Source organism: Neovison vison, chromosome 2, assembly GCF_020171115.1.
Source record: "Neovison vison isolate M4711 chromosome 2, ASM_NN_V1, whole genome shotgun sequence".
Classification (NCBI taxonomy): domain Eukaryota; kingdom Metazoa; phylum Chordata; class Mammalia; order Carnivora; family Mustelidae; genus Neogale; species Neogale vison.
This window is the reverse complement of record NC_058092.1, coordinates 46247287-46259437: the sequence shown is the minus strand read 5'-3', so window position 1 is coordinate 46259437 and position 12151 is coordinate 46247287. Positions and strand designations below refer to the sequence as shown.

Here is a 12151-nt window from a genome sequence, read left to right as displayed (position 1 = left end):
TCATAAATAGAAAAAGGGCATAATGGCAGCCGGTACAGAATTATTAAGTGTGAAAAAAATGCAGTGAAGGAAGAGGGTAGTGTGCCATGAGATGATAACTGAGGGAAATCTGTTATTTGTGGTAAGAACTTAACCAAGAGAGATTAAGTGAGGGAATAAAGGAAAATACTGTTGAATCCGGGTGAAGGAAAATTGAAGAAACTCAAGTCAGTCTTCATTTTTTTTTCTCATTATTTTAGTGTGCCTGCTTATTCTATCAACTAGGAATGGTTCTATGAATGAACAAATGTACTTAAGAACTGAAACAATTCTCATCATACTTTGTTTTATTGGCCATTGATGGTTTCAACCGCACCTGCTGGCCTCATACCTCTAACGTCCCATAAATCCCTCTGAGGCATGGATTGAGATTTCTCCCTTGGTGTTTTGGTTTTCTGGATGATCTGAAGTGCTGTGAGCAGGACCCAGCCCCTAGTTAACCCCCAGCACCCGGTTGTCTAATGACTAGAGTAATAGGACGGTTAGTGGCTTGTAGATGGTGCGGTCTGGTCCTGGGCTCAGGAGTTGGCAGAACAGAGAAAAAGTTCATGTCGATTTGCATTTTCCCTCAGCTGAAGGAAGTCTTTATCCAGCAGTCGGTGCAGGGGGTGACATCAACGGCGTCGGTGCGCAGAAGCCCTCAGCAAGCCCGGGTCTGCACTTTTCCCCCTGGACACGAAGCGCCTCCGTTCTGGGGTGCGGGGTTGTTGCACTCTCTCCTCCTCTCCTGGGTGCCTGCTCTACAGGCAGACCAGGAGCTCCAGCAGCTCCAGCGACCATCCGCCTTGGCTCCTGCACAGATAATTTCCCAGGGGAGGAGGAAGTTAGCCTCCAAGAAGCAGCTAGGCAGCCCAACCCATTGCCCTGGAGTGGTCAGCAATCTCTCCTTGGGGAGATGCCTGGTACAGCCAGCCCAGACCTCTGTTTTCGCCACCTTACACTTAATTTGAAACTCTGGATAGAGTAAGAAGAGGTTCGATGGAAGACAGATAGGCGAGTGAGCCGGGAAGGCACACTCCTCCAGAAGAATGGCACAGAACCACTGGAGGGTGTGAAGCACAAGGACCACCCCCCGGCCGGGGGTTCACAGATAAGGGCTAGCCTGACAGCCCAGTGAAGAGGCTTGCTGGGCTTTTGTGAGTATTGGCAAAGCAGTCCCCCTCCAACTCTGATGGTGGGGGCACAGTGGGTAACAGGGGCTCTGCATAGAGCATGAGAACATAGGCACTGATCATGGGTTGCCCCTGGAAATCCAGCTCGTGCACCCCCCTGGCCTGGAGCTGCTGCCTCCTACTGGCTCTGTGCCTTAGGGAAGACCCTCTCTCAACCTGAGTTTTCACCTCTGTAAATGGAATAGCTGAACTAATCTGGTGGGGGTTTTCCATCATTTTTTTCATTACTGTTTCTCCCCCACACCACCTCCCCCACCTGCCCCATAAATGAAATCTCATACGAGCCCCAATAGGGCAGCCAGATGAAAGTCGGGCAGTTTTATTTGAAGCTGGGGTATCTGTCAGGTTTGCTCTGCTCCCCTGGGGCAGCCCCTAAGACTGCAGGTTTCCTCAGATCCCAGTGTGAATATCACTGGATTAGATTATCTTCAGGTCCCTTCCAGCTCTGTAATTATACTCCCTGTTGGGACAGACACAGCGGACGTCTATGTCTCTATTTTTCTCACTTCTGTGACTTGGTCCCCATAAGCAAAGGTTTGCAGGGAAAATCCTTAGGGACCAATGTCAGTGGGTGTCCATGGTAGCTGGCTTCCCAGTCTTAGATTTCCTTACCAAATTAACCTTTGTCAGGCTGAACTTTAGTCTGGTGTCCCCAAGGCTACCTGATGTCCACACGGTGCTTGTAACAAGGTTGATGGGATACCTGTGTGCTGCCTGCAATTGACTGAAAGTAGTCTTCAGGAGAAATGGGCTGTGAGGAGAAGGACCCACCCTCTGTGCCCTGCCATCAGCCCCCAGATCTTTGGCATCATGTCCCCCTTCCCCAGGGCCCGTGGTGTGTACATATGACTCAGCATAGCCACAACTGAGCCCAGCACTGGACCACTGAAGAGGCATAACTAGGTAACCCACATTCCCTATTCCTTTCTATCTCTGTGGTCTCAGACAGGGATCCAAGGAATCCAAGCAAGTCACTGGGACTGCAGGCCCATGCCGTAACTGTAATTAGTAAGGCAGGACTCTTTGAGTCAGGATAGACTGATAACCATGTTCTAGGACATAGCTTCCCTTCCCTCTCCTCAAAATAATAGTCAATGCAATCATCTCAGGCCCTCTGCCCCCATCTCTGAAACTTCCCGACTCTTACGATGTACATCAGTAGAATGTAGGATAAGAGCTTGGGTCCTGGCATGGGTCCAACCCCCTGGGTCCAAATCCTGCCTCTGACAGTCGCCAGCTGGATGGCTTTGAGCAAAGTATGTCTCCTTCCTCCTACCCCAACTTCTCATCTGTGAATTGGGGCTAATAATGGTACTTATAACATTTTTGAGGGAACGTATGAGTTTATGCCCAGGGAGTATTGAGATAGTGTTGGCTCAGAATAAGGATGTTATTCTTTCTGTCCACTGACCTGTGGTCCCTCTGGAAAAGCTGCCTGGCCAATGGGGAGAATGAAGGCTGAAACCCAACCCACACTTTGCCTGGAAAGTCAAGAAATCCCAGGACCCAGGAACTAGTATCTGTCAGCCCTGAGAAGTTTCTTTGTTTCTTCCCTTTCACCCATCCATTATGCAGTGCCTTTATTCAGTTTCCATGAAGAAACTGTGCCAGTCTTTGCCCTGGTAGTGAGCCTACTTGTTTTTTATTCTCTGCACCCTCCTTCATAAGGACCCTGGGATTCACTCACCATCTTGGCTCACCATTCTCAGAATTCCTCCTACAAGAGACAAGGCAGCTCTTCGGGATTTAATTAATTAATCCCTTCAACCAGCAAAGGAGGGTTTTAGGCAAGGCACCAAACCAAGACAGACCCTCTCTTGGTGGAGTGATCTCTTCCTCTTATGTATTATAATAGATAATTATTATCTGCCACGTGTGTTAGTGTCACATCAACACAGCCTGTGAGGAAGGTGCTGATACTCTCCCCACTTTTCAGGGAATTCTGGGATGAAAGTTGGCAACGTTGGTATTCAAAGGCCTATCTGCCAACAGAGTTCTGCCATCTTGCTTCCCATGGAGAACTATGTCCCCAGTGAGGAAATTATAACCCATCATCGCCTCATTTTAAAACAAGGCTCCCACCCTATCTACTATGGGCATCAACAGTTTCTTTCATGGACCTAAGAGTAGTACCTTAAATATACCTATCCAGACTTTCTTTTTTTCCCTTTACATTATCTTCATTGCACTTGCCAGTGGAGATGGATCTATGTATTAGTTGGGCAAACCATGTGTTTTTGTCATCATTCCATGCACGACATAGGTAGCTTTGTATGGGCAGAAAATTGAAAGCTTGGGGATTTGAGCTAAATTCTTGGAGTAGAAATTCTTGAAGCTCCAAGGAAATTTAAATGAGTGAGATGAGCCCCAGAAAAAAAGAAATGGTTTACCGGTGTCTCACAGGAAGTTAGTGAAGTGGTTGGGACACACATCTAAGTCCTCAGACTTGTTCATCTGTGAAGGATATGGATTCCTAATCCTTGTTTGAGGGCTTTCCTCCCTGGGACCAGTCAGTTCATGCTATACCACAGTACTTTGAAACCCGTCTTGTTCCAGCCCTTTTGAGTTTTGGCCATAGTTCTGAGTACTTTAATGCCAACTATTTAACTCTTGTCATGAGTTGGATTGTGTGCCCCCAAATGTAGGTTCAAGTCCAAACACCCATCCCCTGTAAATGTGACCTTATTTGGAAATAGGGCCTTTGCAGTTTATATCATCTTAAAATGAGGTTAGATGGAGTAGGGTGGGTCCTGATCCAATGACTTGCTTTTTTTAAGAAAAGAAAACACAGATGGATAGTGGAGAACACTGTGTGACGATGGGGCAGAGATTGGGATGGCACATCTCCAAGCCAAGGCCTGCCAGGGATGGTCAACCACCACCAGAAGCACAGAGAGAAGCCCAGAATAGAAGTACCTTCAGAGCCCCTGGAGGAAAGCAGCCAATATACCTGAAGTTTCGACTTCTAACTTCCAGAAGTTTCAGACAGTAAATTTCTGTTGTTTCAAGCCACACAATCTGTGGTACTTTGTTACAGCAACCCTAGGAAACTAATACATCCCTCCAGAAATGAATCCTACTGTCCATACACACCTTGGCAAACAACAGATCTCATCTGAGAGAGGGTCTTGGTAGCAGGAAGAAAGCAGAAGAACCATTAAAGAGGGGAGGAGGAGTCAGCCATAAAGCAAGAGGTCACAGAAAAAAGAGGCTGGGAACCCCAAGGTCTTTTCTGTGCTGGCCCCCCTGAGCTGGGCCAGGTTTGCAACTGAGCAAGGATACATGGGCCTTACCCTCTTGCTCCATTTTCTCACAGGCAGAGCCCTTGCGGCCCACGGGGCACTGGCACTTGCAGCTGGTGCCCTGGAGGATGGGCTCCCCATTATTGAAGCAGGGCCCACAGCGGCAGGCGTTGAATTCCATCATGTACTGGTCCAAAGCTAGCTGCAAGTTCCGGCGTTTGGTCTCCAGGGGCCCCAGGGTAGTGTGCCTCAGCACCTCATGGATGGGCTGCATCTGTGGGTGCGAAAAGAACAGAGAGCCTCTCCCTGGGCCTCCAGCTTCCCAGAGCCCAGCCGCTGGCCATCAAGCCCCTGGAAGGCCTGCTACATGCCAGGCACCGAACTAGACACTCAGCTCTACCCCACTGCATTGGATCCTCACTACCACCTAACTCCAGAGACTCCGAGTGTTTGAGTGACTCACTCAGGATCACATAATTAAGTGTAAGAGCTTCTCTGGACATGAGCCTGCTTAGCTCTGAAAGCTGTGGTCCCCCAATCCCAGAGGAAGAGACCTCTGCAACAATCTATGCCAACTCTTCAGCCCCCCTCCCGCATTTTTAGGAGGCAGAGAGAGGGTAAAGTATTATGTGTATTTATGTGTTTTTTTTTCTTGATTGCTAACCTTCAATGCAAGAATTATTAAAGTCCGTGATAGGTAGCTGTGGGGGCAGTGCTGAACACTTCTCCTATTGGTATCAGCTTGGAGAGGTGTGGGGGCAAGGGGGTCATTTGCATTTGAGGCCACCACCTCCCCGTTCCAGGAATGACTATAACCCAACCTCAGCAGGACTGCATTTCCGGCTGGCTGGATAATTCTTTGATGGTGGGGGAGGGCAGTCCCAAGCATTGTAGGATGTTTAGAAATATCCCAGGCCTCTACCCACTGGATTCTGGTAATAACTTCCGGTTGTGAAAACAGAAACTATCTCCTGACATCGCCATCTGTCCCCTGTGGGGCGAAATCGATCCCAGGTTGGAAAACAGTAAATGTGGTAGAGAGCCATGAATCTGGAACCAGAAAATCCGGCTTCGAGTCTCAGCCCTACGAGTCCCAGCTATGCGATCTGTCTGGTTACACGGGAGCCTGCCTTCTTTGTCTCTAAAATGAGAACAATCCTCTTGCCTTACTTTTACTATCATGGAGTAAAAGTTTAAAAAATGCTGCTCCCATCCTAGTTATGTGGTCTTTCCTGTCTATCTCTAAACCTCAGCCTCATTTTCTATAAGATGGGAACAATAACCTACTTCCTTGAATTCTTATGAGGATCTAAAGAAGTAATGAATGAGAAAACATTGCAGAAGGGAAGAACAATATAAAGTAAAGCACCATTTTTATTCATTAGATGTGATGATGGAGGGGGGGAGACAAAATCCTTCATAGAGTTGTCTTTGGCATGATTTTAAGGCTATATTTTAACTCACAGTTCTACACTGAAAGCTCCTTTACTGATTTCTCATTTTATAGGACTGTAACCCAAAACCCTGAGATGGGAGTGATTTGCCAAGGTCACAGGGCAATTCAGAGATAAGACTGAGCCACACTTGGGCAATCTCTCTTCTCCGGAATCAAGAGTCAATAGAGGGCACATGGCACTAGCCTCGAGTGGGTTCCTGGAAATGCGTACAGAAAGACCCGTGGCCTTGGCTTGTGGTCACAGGTTGCAGCAGAGGTCGCAAGCCATGTCATTTCAGAACTGGCTGGGCCGCTAGCCAAGGGCAGATGACCACTTACTGGAAGCTCAGAAAATTTGGCCCTGTTATTAGGAAGTTAGTGCAGGATGTGCTGTCCTCTGACCCTCATTACAGATAATTCTTAACTCCAGGGAAGGTAGGACCATTGGGCAACTTCCCTGTGACCTTCTAGTAGGGCTCAGCACTCAGTCCCCTGCCTCTTACTCTTCATTCCCAGAATCCACGGAAAGTGGGAAGGAAGCATTCCTTAGGAATTCCTTAGGAAGGGCAGGTAGGAACTTAAAGGAGGGGGGAAGGATGGAGAAAAAGAATCTTAGAGCTTGAAAAGATATTGGCCATGGTTTTGTTCCCATTTTATAGATAAGAACACAGATTCAGAGAAGGCATGTGGTATGATATGAGCAACTCAATATAACCTAACACATAATAATATATAACATAGCACAACATCAAAACATAACATGATCCCCATATTCACTCAATCTAAGGACCTGCCAAAACCCAGTACTACTAAGCTAAAGGGACATGCAAGTGAGTAAGCTATTGTCTCCACTCTGAGAGTCAGGTTCCAAATAACCCTGGCTGGACTCCTTGCCCACTGTCTGTCTGTCTGTCTCTTTCTCTCTCCCCAGCCCTTCAATGCATCCTTCATATATCTGTAAGCATCCTTTTTTAAAACACAGCTCGAGCTGTGTCACCTTCCTGCTCTGTAATCTGTTACCACCTTAATGCATCAAATCCAAACTGTTCAGGGGACAGCCTGTGATGTGAAGAGACCATGGGTATTAGAATCTATTGGACACAGCTCAAGTTGGGCTCTGCCATTTACCGGCTATGATATCTGTCCAGCTTCCTTAGCTTCCATCAACATATCTCTTCAACTGACACTCACTAAGTATGCACTACTCTTTCCCTAACCTTGTGATGTAACATTTTATTATCCCCATATTGTAGAATATGGAACTAGGGCTCAGAAAATAAAGTAACTTTATGTCCAAGGTTATACACTGAAAAGGTGGCGAGCCATGATCCAAATTATGTCTTTCTCATCCCAAATGTAGGCCCTTTTCCCCAAAGACAATATTTGGGCTTCTCCAAATCATTAATATCAGACTTCCCCTTGGAGGCTTTGCTCAAGGTAAACACAGAATTCAGCTTTTGCCCATGAAAGTTTAAATATTGCCCCTGATATCAATTTTACACTTTTTACCCAAATGACTAATAGCTTGATGATAGCAATTTTCAGACCCTATGTGAATTATAGGTGCGTGAAAATAGTCTTTTACTTATTGGAGAAGAAATGAAATCAGGGTTAATCCATCTGACCTCTTTCTTCATGGAGAGTAGGGTATTATAACAGACTTTAAGGTTCAACTCTTGGTATATATTTTAAGAGGAATGTATCTATACCTTGGATTTTAAATATACTCAGAAAATGGACAAGAGTCAAGAGAAAATAGGCAAGAAAACAATAATATTTTGTTTAAAAGCCCCAAAATAGGGGCGCCTGGGTGGCTCAGTGGGTTAAAGCCTCTGCCTTCAGCTCAGGTCATGATCCCAGGGACCTGGGATCGAGCCCCACATCAGGCTCTCTGCTCAGCAGGGAGCCTGCTTCCCTTCCTCTCTCTCTGCCTGCCTCTTTGTCTACTTGTGATCTCTGTCTGTCAAATAAATAAATTTTAAAAAAATAAAGCCCCAAAATACAATTCTTTCCTTAATGGACTACCCTTGCCTAGGAGCAGAAATAGTTTGACAACTGGTGGCAGAGTCTGTTTCCTTTGCACTTTGAGTACAATCTCATTGCCTTTGTGAAGTTAGGGATTTATTTAAGGCAGGGTTTCTCAACTTCAGCACTATTGATGTTTGGGGCCAGACATTTCTTTGTTGTGAGGGCTGTCCTGTGCGTTGAGAGATGTTTAGCATCACCCCTGGTCTCTACTTAGTAGATGCCAATAGCACCCTTCCTAGCTGTGACAACCAAGAACCTCTCCAGATGATGCCATATTTCCCCTGCGGAGTGAAGTACCCCCCCCCATACTTGAGAACCATGGCTTTAAGGAGGGTGCTAGGGTAGAGGGGTGTGAGAACCGATTGTGAGGTCTGAAGGTCTGAAATCCAGGCAGCTACACATGAGCCTTGTGACTATAAATGGCTCACTGGTGTCTTAAAACCTCAGGTCCCTAATCCTTTCCATGGGAAGACTCACATCTGGACCAGAGGTTCATTGTGATGAGGAGATGGGATCCCTTAGAGCAAAGGCAGCAAATACAGCTGGGGAGCACAGCTCATTCTTGTATGGCCTTTGAGCTAAGGATGATTATTTCATTTGTAAAAGTTTGTATAAAAGGAGGAGGGGAATTTGTATGACAGAGATTGTATGTGGCCCACACAGCCAAAAATATTTACTATCAGCTCCTTTACAGAAAAATTTGTGAACCCCTACTTGAACAAATGTGATTTTAAAGTCTTTTCTGTATAAATACAAGTTCCTATTTTTTCATGTGGCCTAATCCTGAAGAAATTCTGGGACTACTGGTGTAAAACTAGACTCTGCCCAGATATTAAGCTTCTGCTCCCAGTGGTCCTGTGGCCCCGGGGTTTGAAGTCACGCACTCCCTACAGTCAGGCGTGGGGAAGGCCACCAGATCACTGTGCCGTTACATTTAATCTTGTTCTTTGATGGGCTCATAATAAGAAATATGAAATGATCTGGTCTGCTTCACTTTCATTCCTCATGGACGTAGAGTTTCTTCAAGTGCGAAAAGACTTACCTCAAAATCAATAACAACAGGATTATACTTTAATGACCTCCCCCAGGAACGATATGTAATGGTGCTACTGTTTTCAGACAAGCCACCGCCCCAGCCAGAACTGCCACCTCGCACCCGAGAAATGATGTCTTCCACACCCATGGCCTTCAAGATGTTTTCTGCCATCAAAGAAGATAACTGCATTAGTTCATTTTCCAAAAAGCCAAAGGACTGGTTGGCAAGCTCCACTAATGAGATCTGGGACAGAGTTCCTGTACTCCCCTTAGAGCTGTCCCCCACACTTCTACCTTGCTCAGTTAACTCAGGACAAAGCAGAAGAGAGGGACCAGAGCCTAGAAATAGACCCATCCTCTGAGTTAGAGCAGATACTGGGATGAAAGCCCAGCCCTGACCAGCATGGCAGAGGGAGAAGATGGGAATGTGGAGGATTCATTCATGCATGCATTTATTCATTCAGATGCCCAGGGCTTACACCTGTCTACTAGACTCAATTAAATATCATTGGTGCTAACAAAAAACAATGATTATCATAGGTGTGGCAACAGGTATCTCTGTGGGGCTCAGAAGGGGCATGGAGAAAGATCTACAGTAGAGGAAGGAAGGTGGTCAGGGTGAAAGGTGAGTTGTCTAGAAAAGTGAATGAATTTTTGGAGGTAAATGGAGAGAGGAGGAAAGGACGTCACAGAGAAGAAATCATTTAACTTAAGGCCCTGGGGCATGAGTAGACTAACACAATGGGAGTAACTTGAACCTGTTTTATGTCTACTTCATCCGCTAAATTGTAAACTTTCATCATCCCAGTACCCTCAGTATCTCCCACCTGAAAAGAAAAATACCCAGTACATTTGATGAATGAATGCCTGCATAAATACTCACACTTACTTGTTCAGGAAATGCCACAAAATATCTGTGTGCAGTCTTTCTCTAATAATTGTTCCTTGATCTTGGTAACTATGTTCTTCTCTCTCAGAAGACTTGTCTCCTCCCTCTGGACTATAAACTGAGAGGCCTTCATCTCAATAGTCAACTACCCAGCTTCTGTCTCCACATTTTTTTTTTTACACATTCCTTTTATCCCAGTTCTTTCTTTGATCTTTATCTAGTGCTCAAAATCTAGAAGGGGGCACTTTCTAAAATCACATCTTTCTAAGATGACCTTAGCCCACGGTGCATTCAAAGTAGAGCCACAGTCAGTCATTGGTTTGGGTATTTAGTACCTAGACAGCATGACCATTGACTGAAATGGAATCAGCTGAGGGGGAAAATCATGTCTGTGCCCTGAGTGTATGTCCAAGGAAAGTCTATTTTCTCTTTGGGAGACCCAGTACTCAATACTTACGCTCATCGCCTTCTCCGAATTTTCTACAGTGGCCCCCTGATAACTGCCCTCCAATGTTTAAACGGTCTGAATAGTCATATTCAATGCCCACAAAACCTCCAAAGCATGTCTTGATATCTGTGATGGTAAGATCTGCAACAGGGAGACAGAGACACAAAATGCTGAGATGTTTTAAGACCGTGAATGTGGTTCATCTCCCACTCCTAATTCTCCCCCTTCATTTTTCCCTTCTTCTAATGGGAGATGAAGCACGAGAAACTATGGACTCCAGGAATCCAACTGAAGGGTTTTTTTGTTTTTGTTTTTGTTTTGTTTTGTTTTTGGTGGGGGTGGTGATGGGTGAGCCTGCTGATGGGTATTAAGGAGGGGATGGATTGCATGGGGCACTGGGTGTTACACGCAAACAATGAATTATGGAACATTATGTCAAACACTAGTGATGTACTGTGCAGTGACTAATGTAACACAATTAAAAAGAAATAAAATCTATTTTGATAACTCTGCCAAAAAACAAACAAACAAACAAACAAAAAAGACAGTGACTATGGAACAACTCCCTCACAGCAGTTATAGCTCGTTTTAATTTTGGAGTCCAACAGATCTAGGTTGAGATCCCAGTCCTTTAACCCAATTTCAATTTCAGTATTCTCTTGTATGAGGTTCAAACCCAAATAATTCTCGAAATGAGAAGGAACGTATACTGCACATACTGGTTCCTCAAAAGCGTTGGTTTCCTTTCCTTTGCACATTCTCCTTGAGGCTCCTTGAGGCAGGGATTCTGCCTCATCCATCTCCATATACTCCTCACACAGAACCTGGCCTGTGACTGGCACCATCTTCACTCTGCCATTTTGCATACAGTACCCCTTCCTTTCTCCCTTTTTTCCATTGTTCCAAGGTCTACTCAAGCTCTAGTTCAAATATGTTCTCCATGAAGCAGATTTGGATCAGAATACTTCCTTCTTTCCTCAGAGCTACCAATGTGTTTTGTCCAGACATGAACAATCATATTCGCACAATTCTTTTTTGCCCAGGTTCTCTTTGTACCCCGGAAAGGCCAGAGTGTTGTTATATGACAGGGTCTCCATGGGCAGTCTGCCTGCCTTCTGTTCCCATAATAACTGAGTCCCACATTAGCAGTCCCCATATTTGTCTATATCTGGGGGCCCTTGGAGGAACCTGAATCTTGTAGATGAGGAGCATAATTCTCAAAGCAGTAAAGTCATTTTGTCACAATCCCTCACTCTGTAAGTGAACAGAGCTGGGTTTCCAGCCCTTCACTGGGCTGGCAAGGTAAGGCTAGAAAAGTTAACTAGGGCAGGGTACTGACCATTGCTATAGAGTCCAGCTTTATCTGCAGCTCGGGTTTTCTGAAGGCTATGACTGGGGTTTGTATTTTTTGAAATATCATTAGTTTTTTTAATTTAAATTCAATTAGCGAACACATAGTACATCATTAGTTTCAGATGCAGTGTTCAACAATTCATCAGTTGCATACAACACCCAGTGCTCATCACATCACATGCTCTCCTTAATGCCCATCACCCAGTTACTGCATCTCCCACCCACCTCCCCTTCGGCAACTTCGTTTGTTTCCCATGTTTCAGAGTCTCCCATGGTTTGTCTCCCTCTGATTTCTTCCCATCTAGTTTTCCCTCCCTTCCCTTATGGTCTTTTGCACCATTTCTTATATTCTACACATGGGTGAAACCATATGATAATTGTCTTTCTCTGATTTACTTATTTTGCTCAGCATAATGCCCTCCAGTTTCATCCATGCCAATGTAAATGGTTAAGTATTCACCATTTCTGATGGATGAAAGATACTCCATGTATCTATATACCACATCTTCT

At 45.3% G+C, this 12151-nt stretch overlaps 1 protein-coding gene across 1 annotated transcript in view; it reads right to left on the bottom strand.

Moving 5' to 3' along the window:
• Positions 1-679: 679 nt before the first annotated feature.
• C8A (complement C8 alpha chain) overlaps positions 680-12151 on the bottom strand; it is a 66840-nt gene continuing 55368 nt past the window's right edge. Inside the window, exons 8-11 of the mRNA XM_044236421.1 lie at positions 10298-10429; positions 8959-9116; positions 4505-4727; positions 680-831 (exon numbers count right to left, since the gene is read on the bottom strand). Coding sequence (XP_044092356.1) covers positions 680-831; positions 4505-4727; positions 8959-9116; positions 10298-10429 — 665 coding nt within the window. The remainder of the gene's footprint in view (positions 832-4504; positions 4728-8958; positions 9117-10297; positions 10430-12151) is intronic.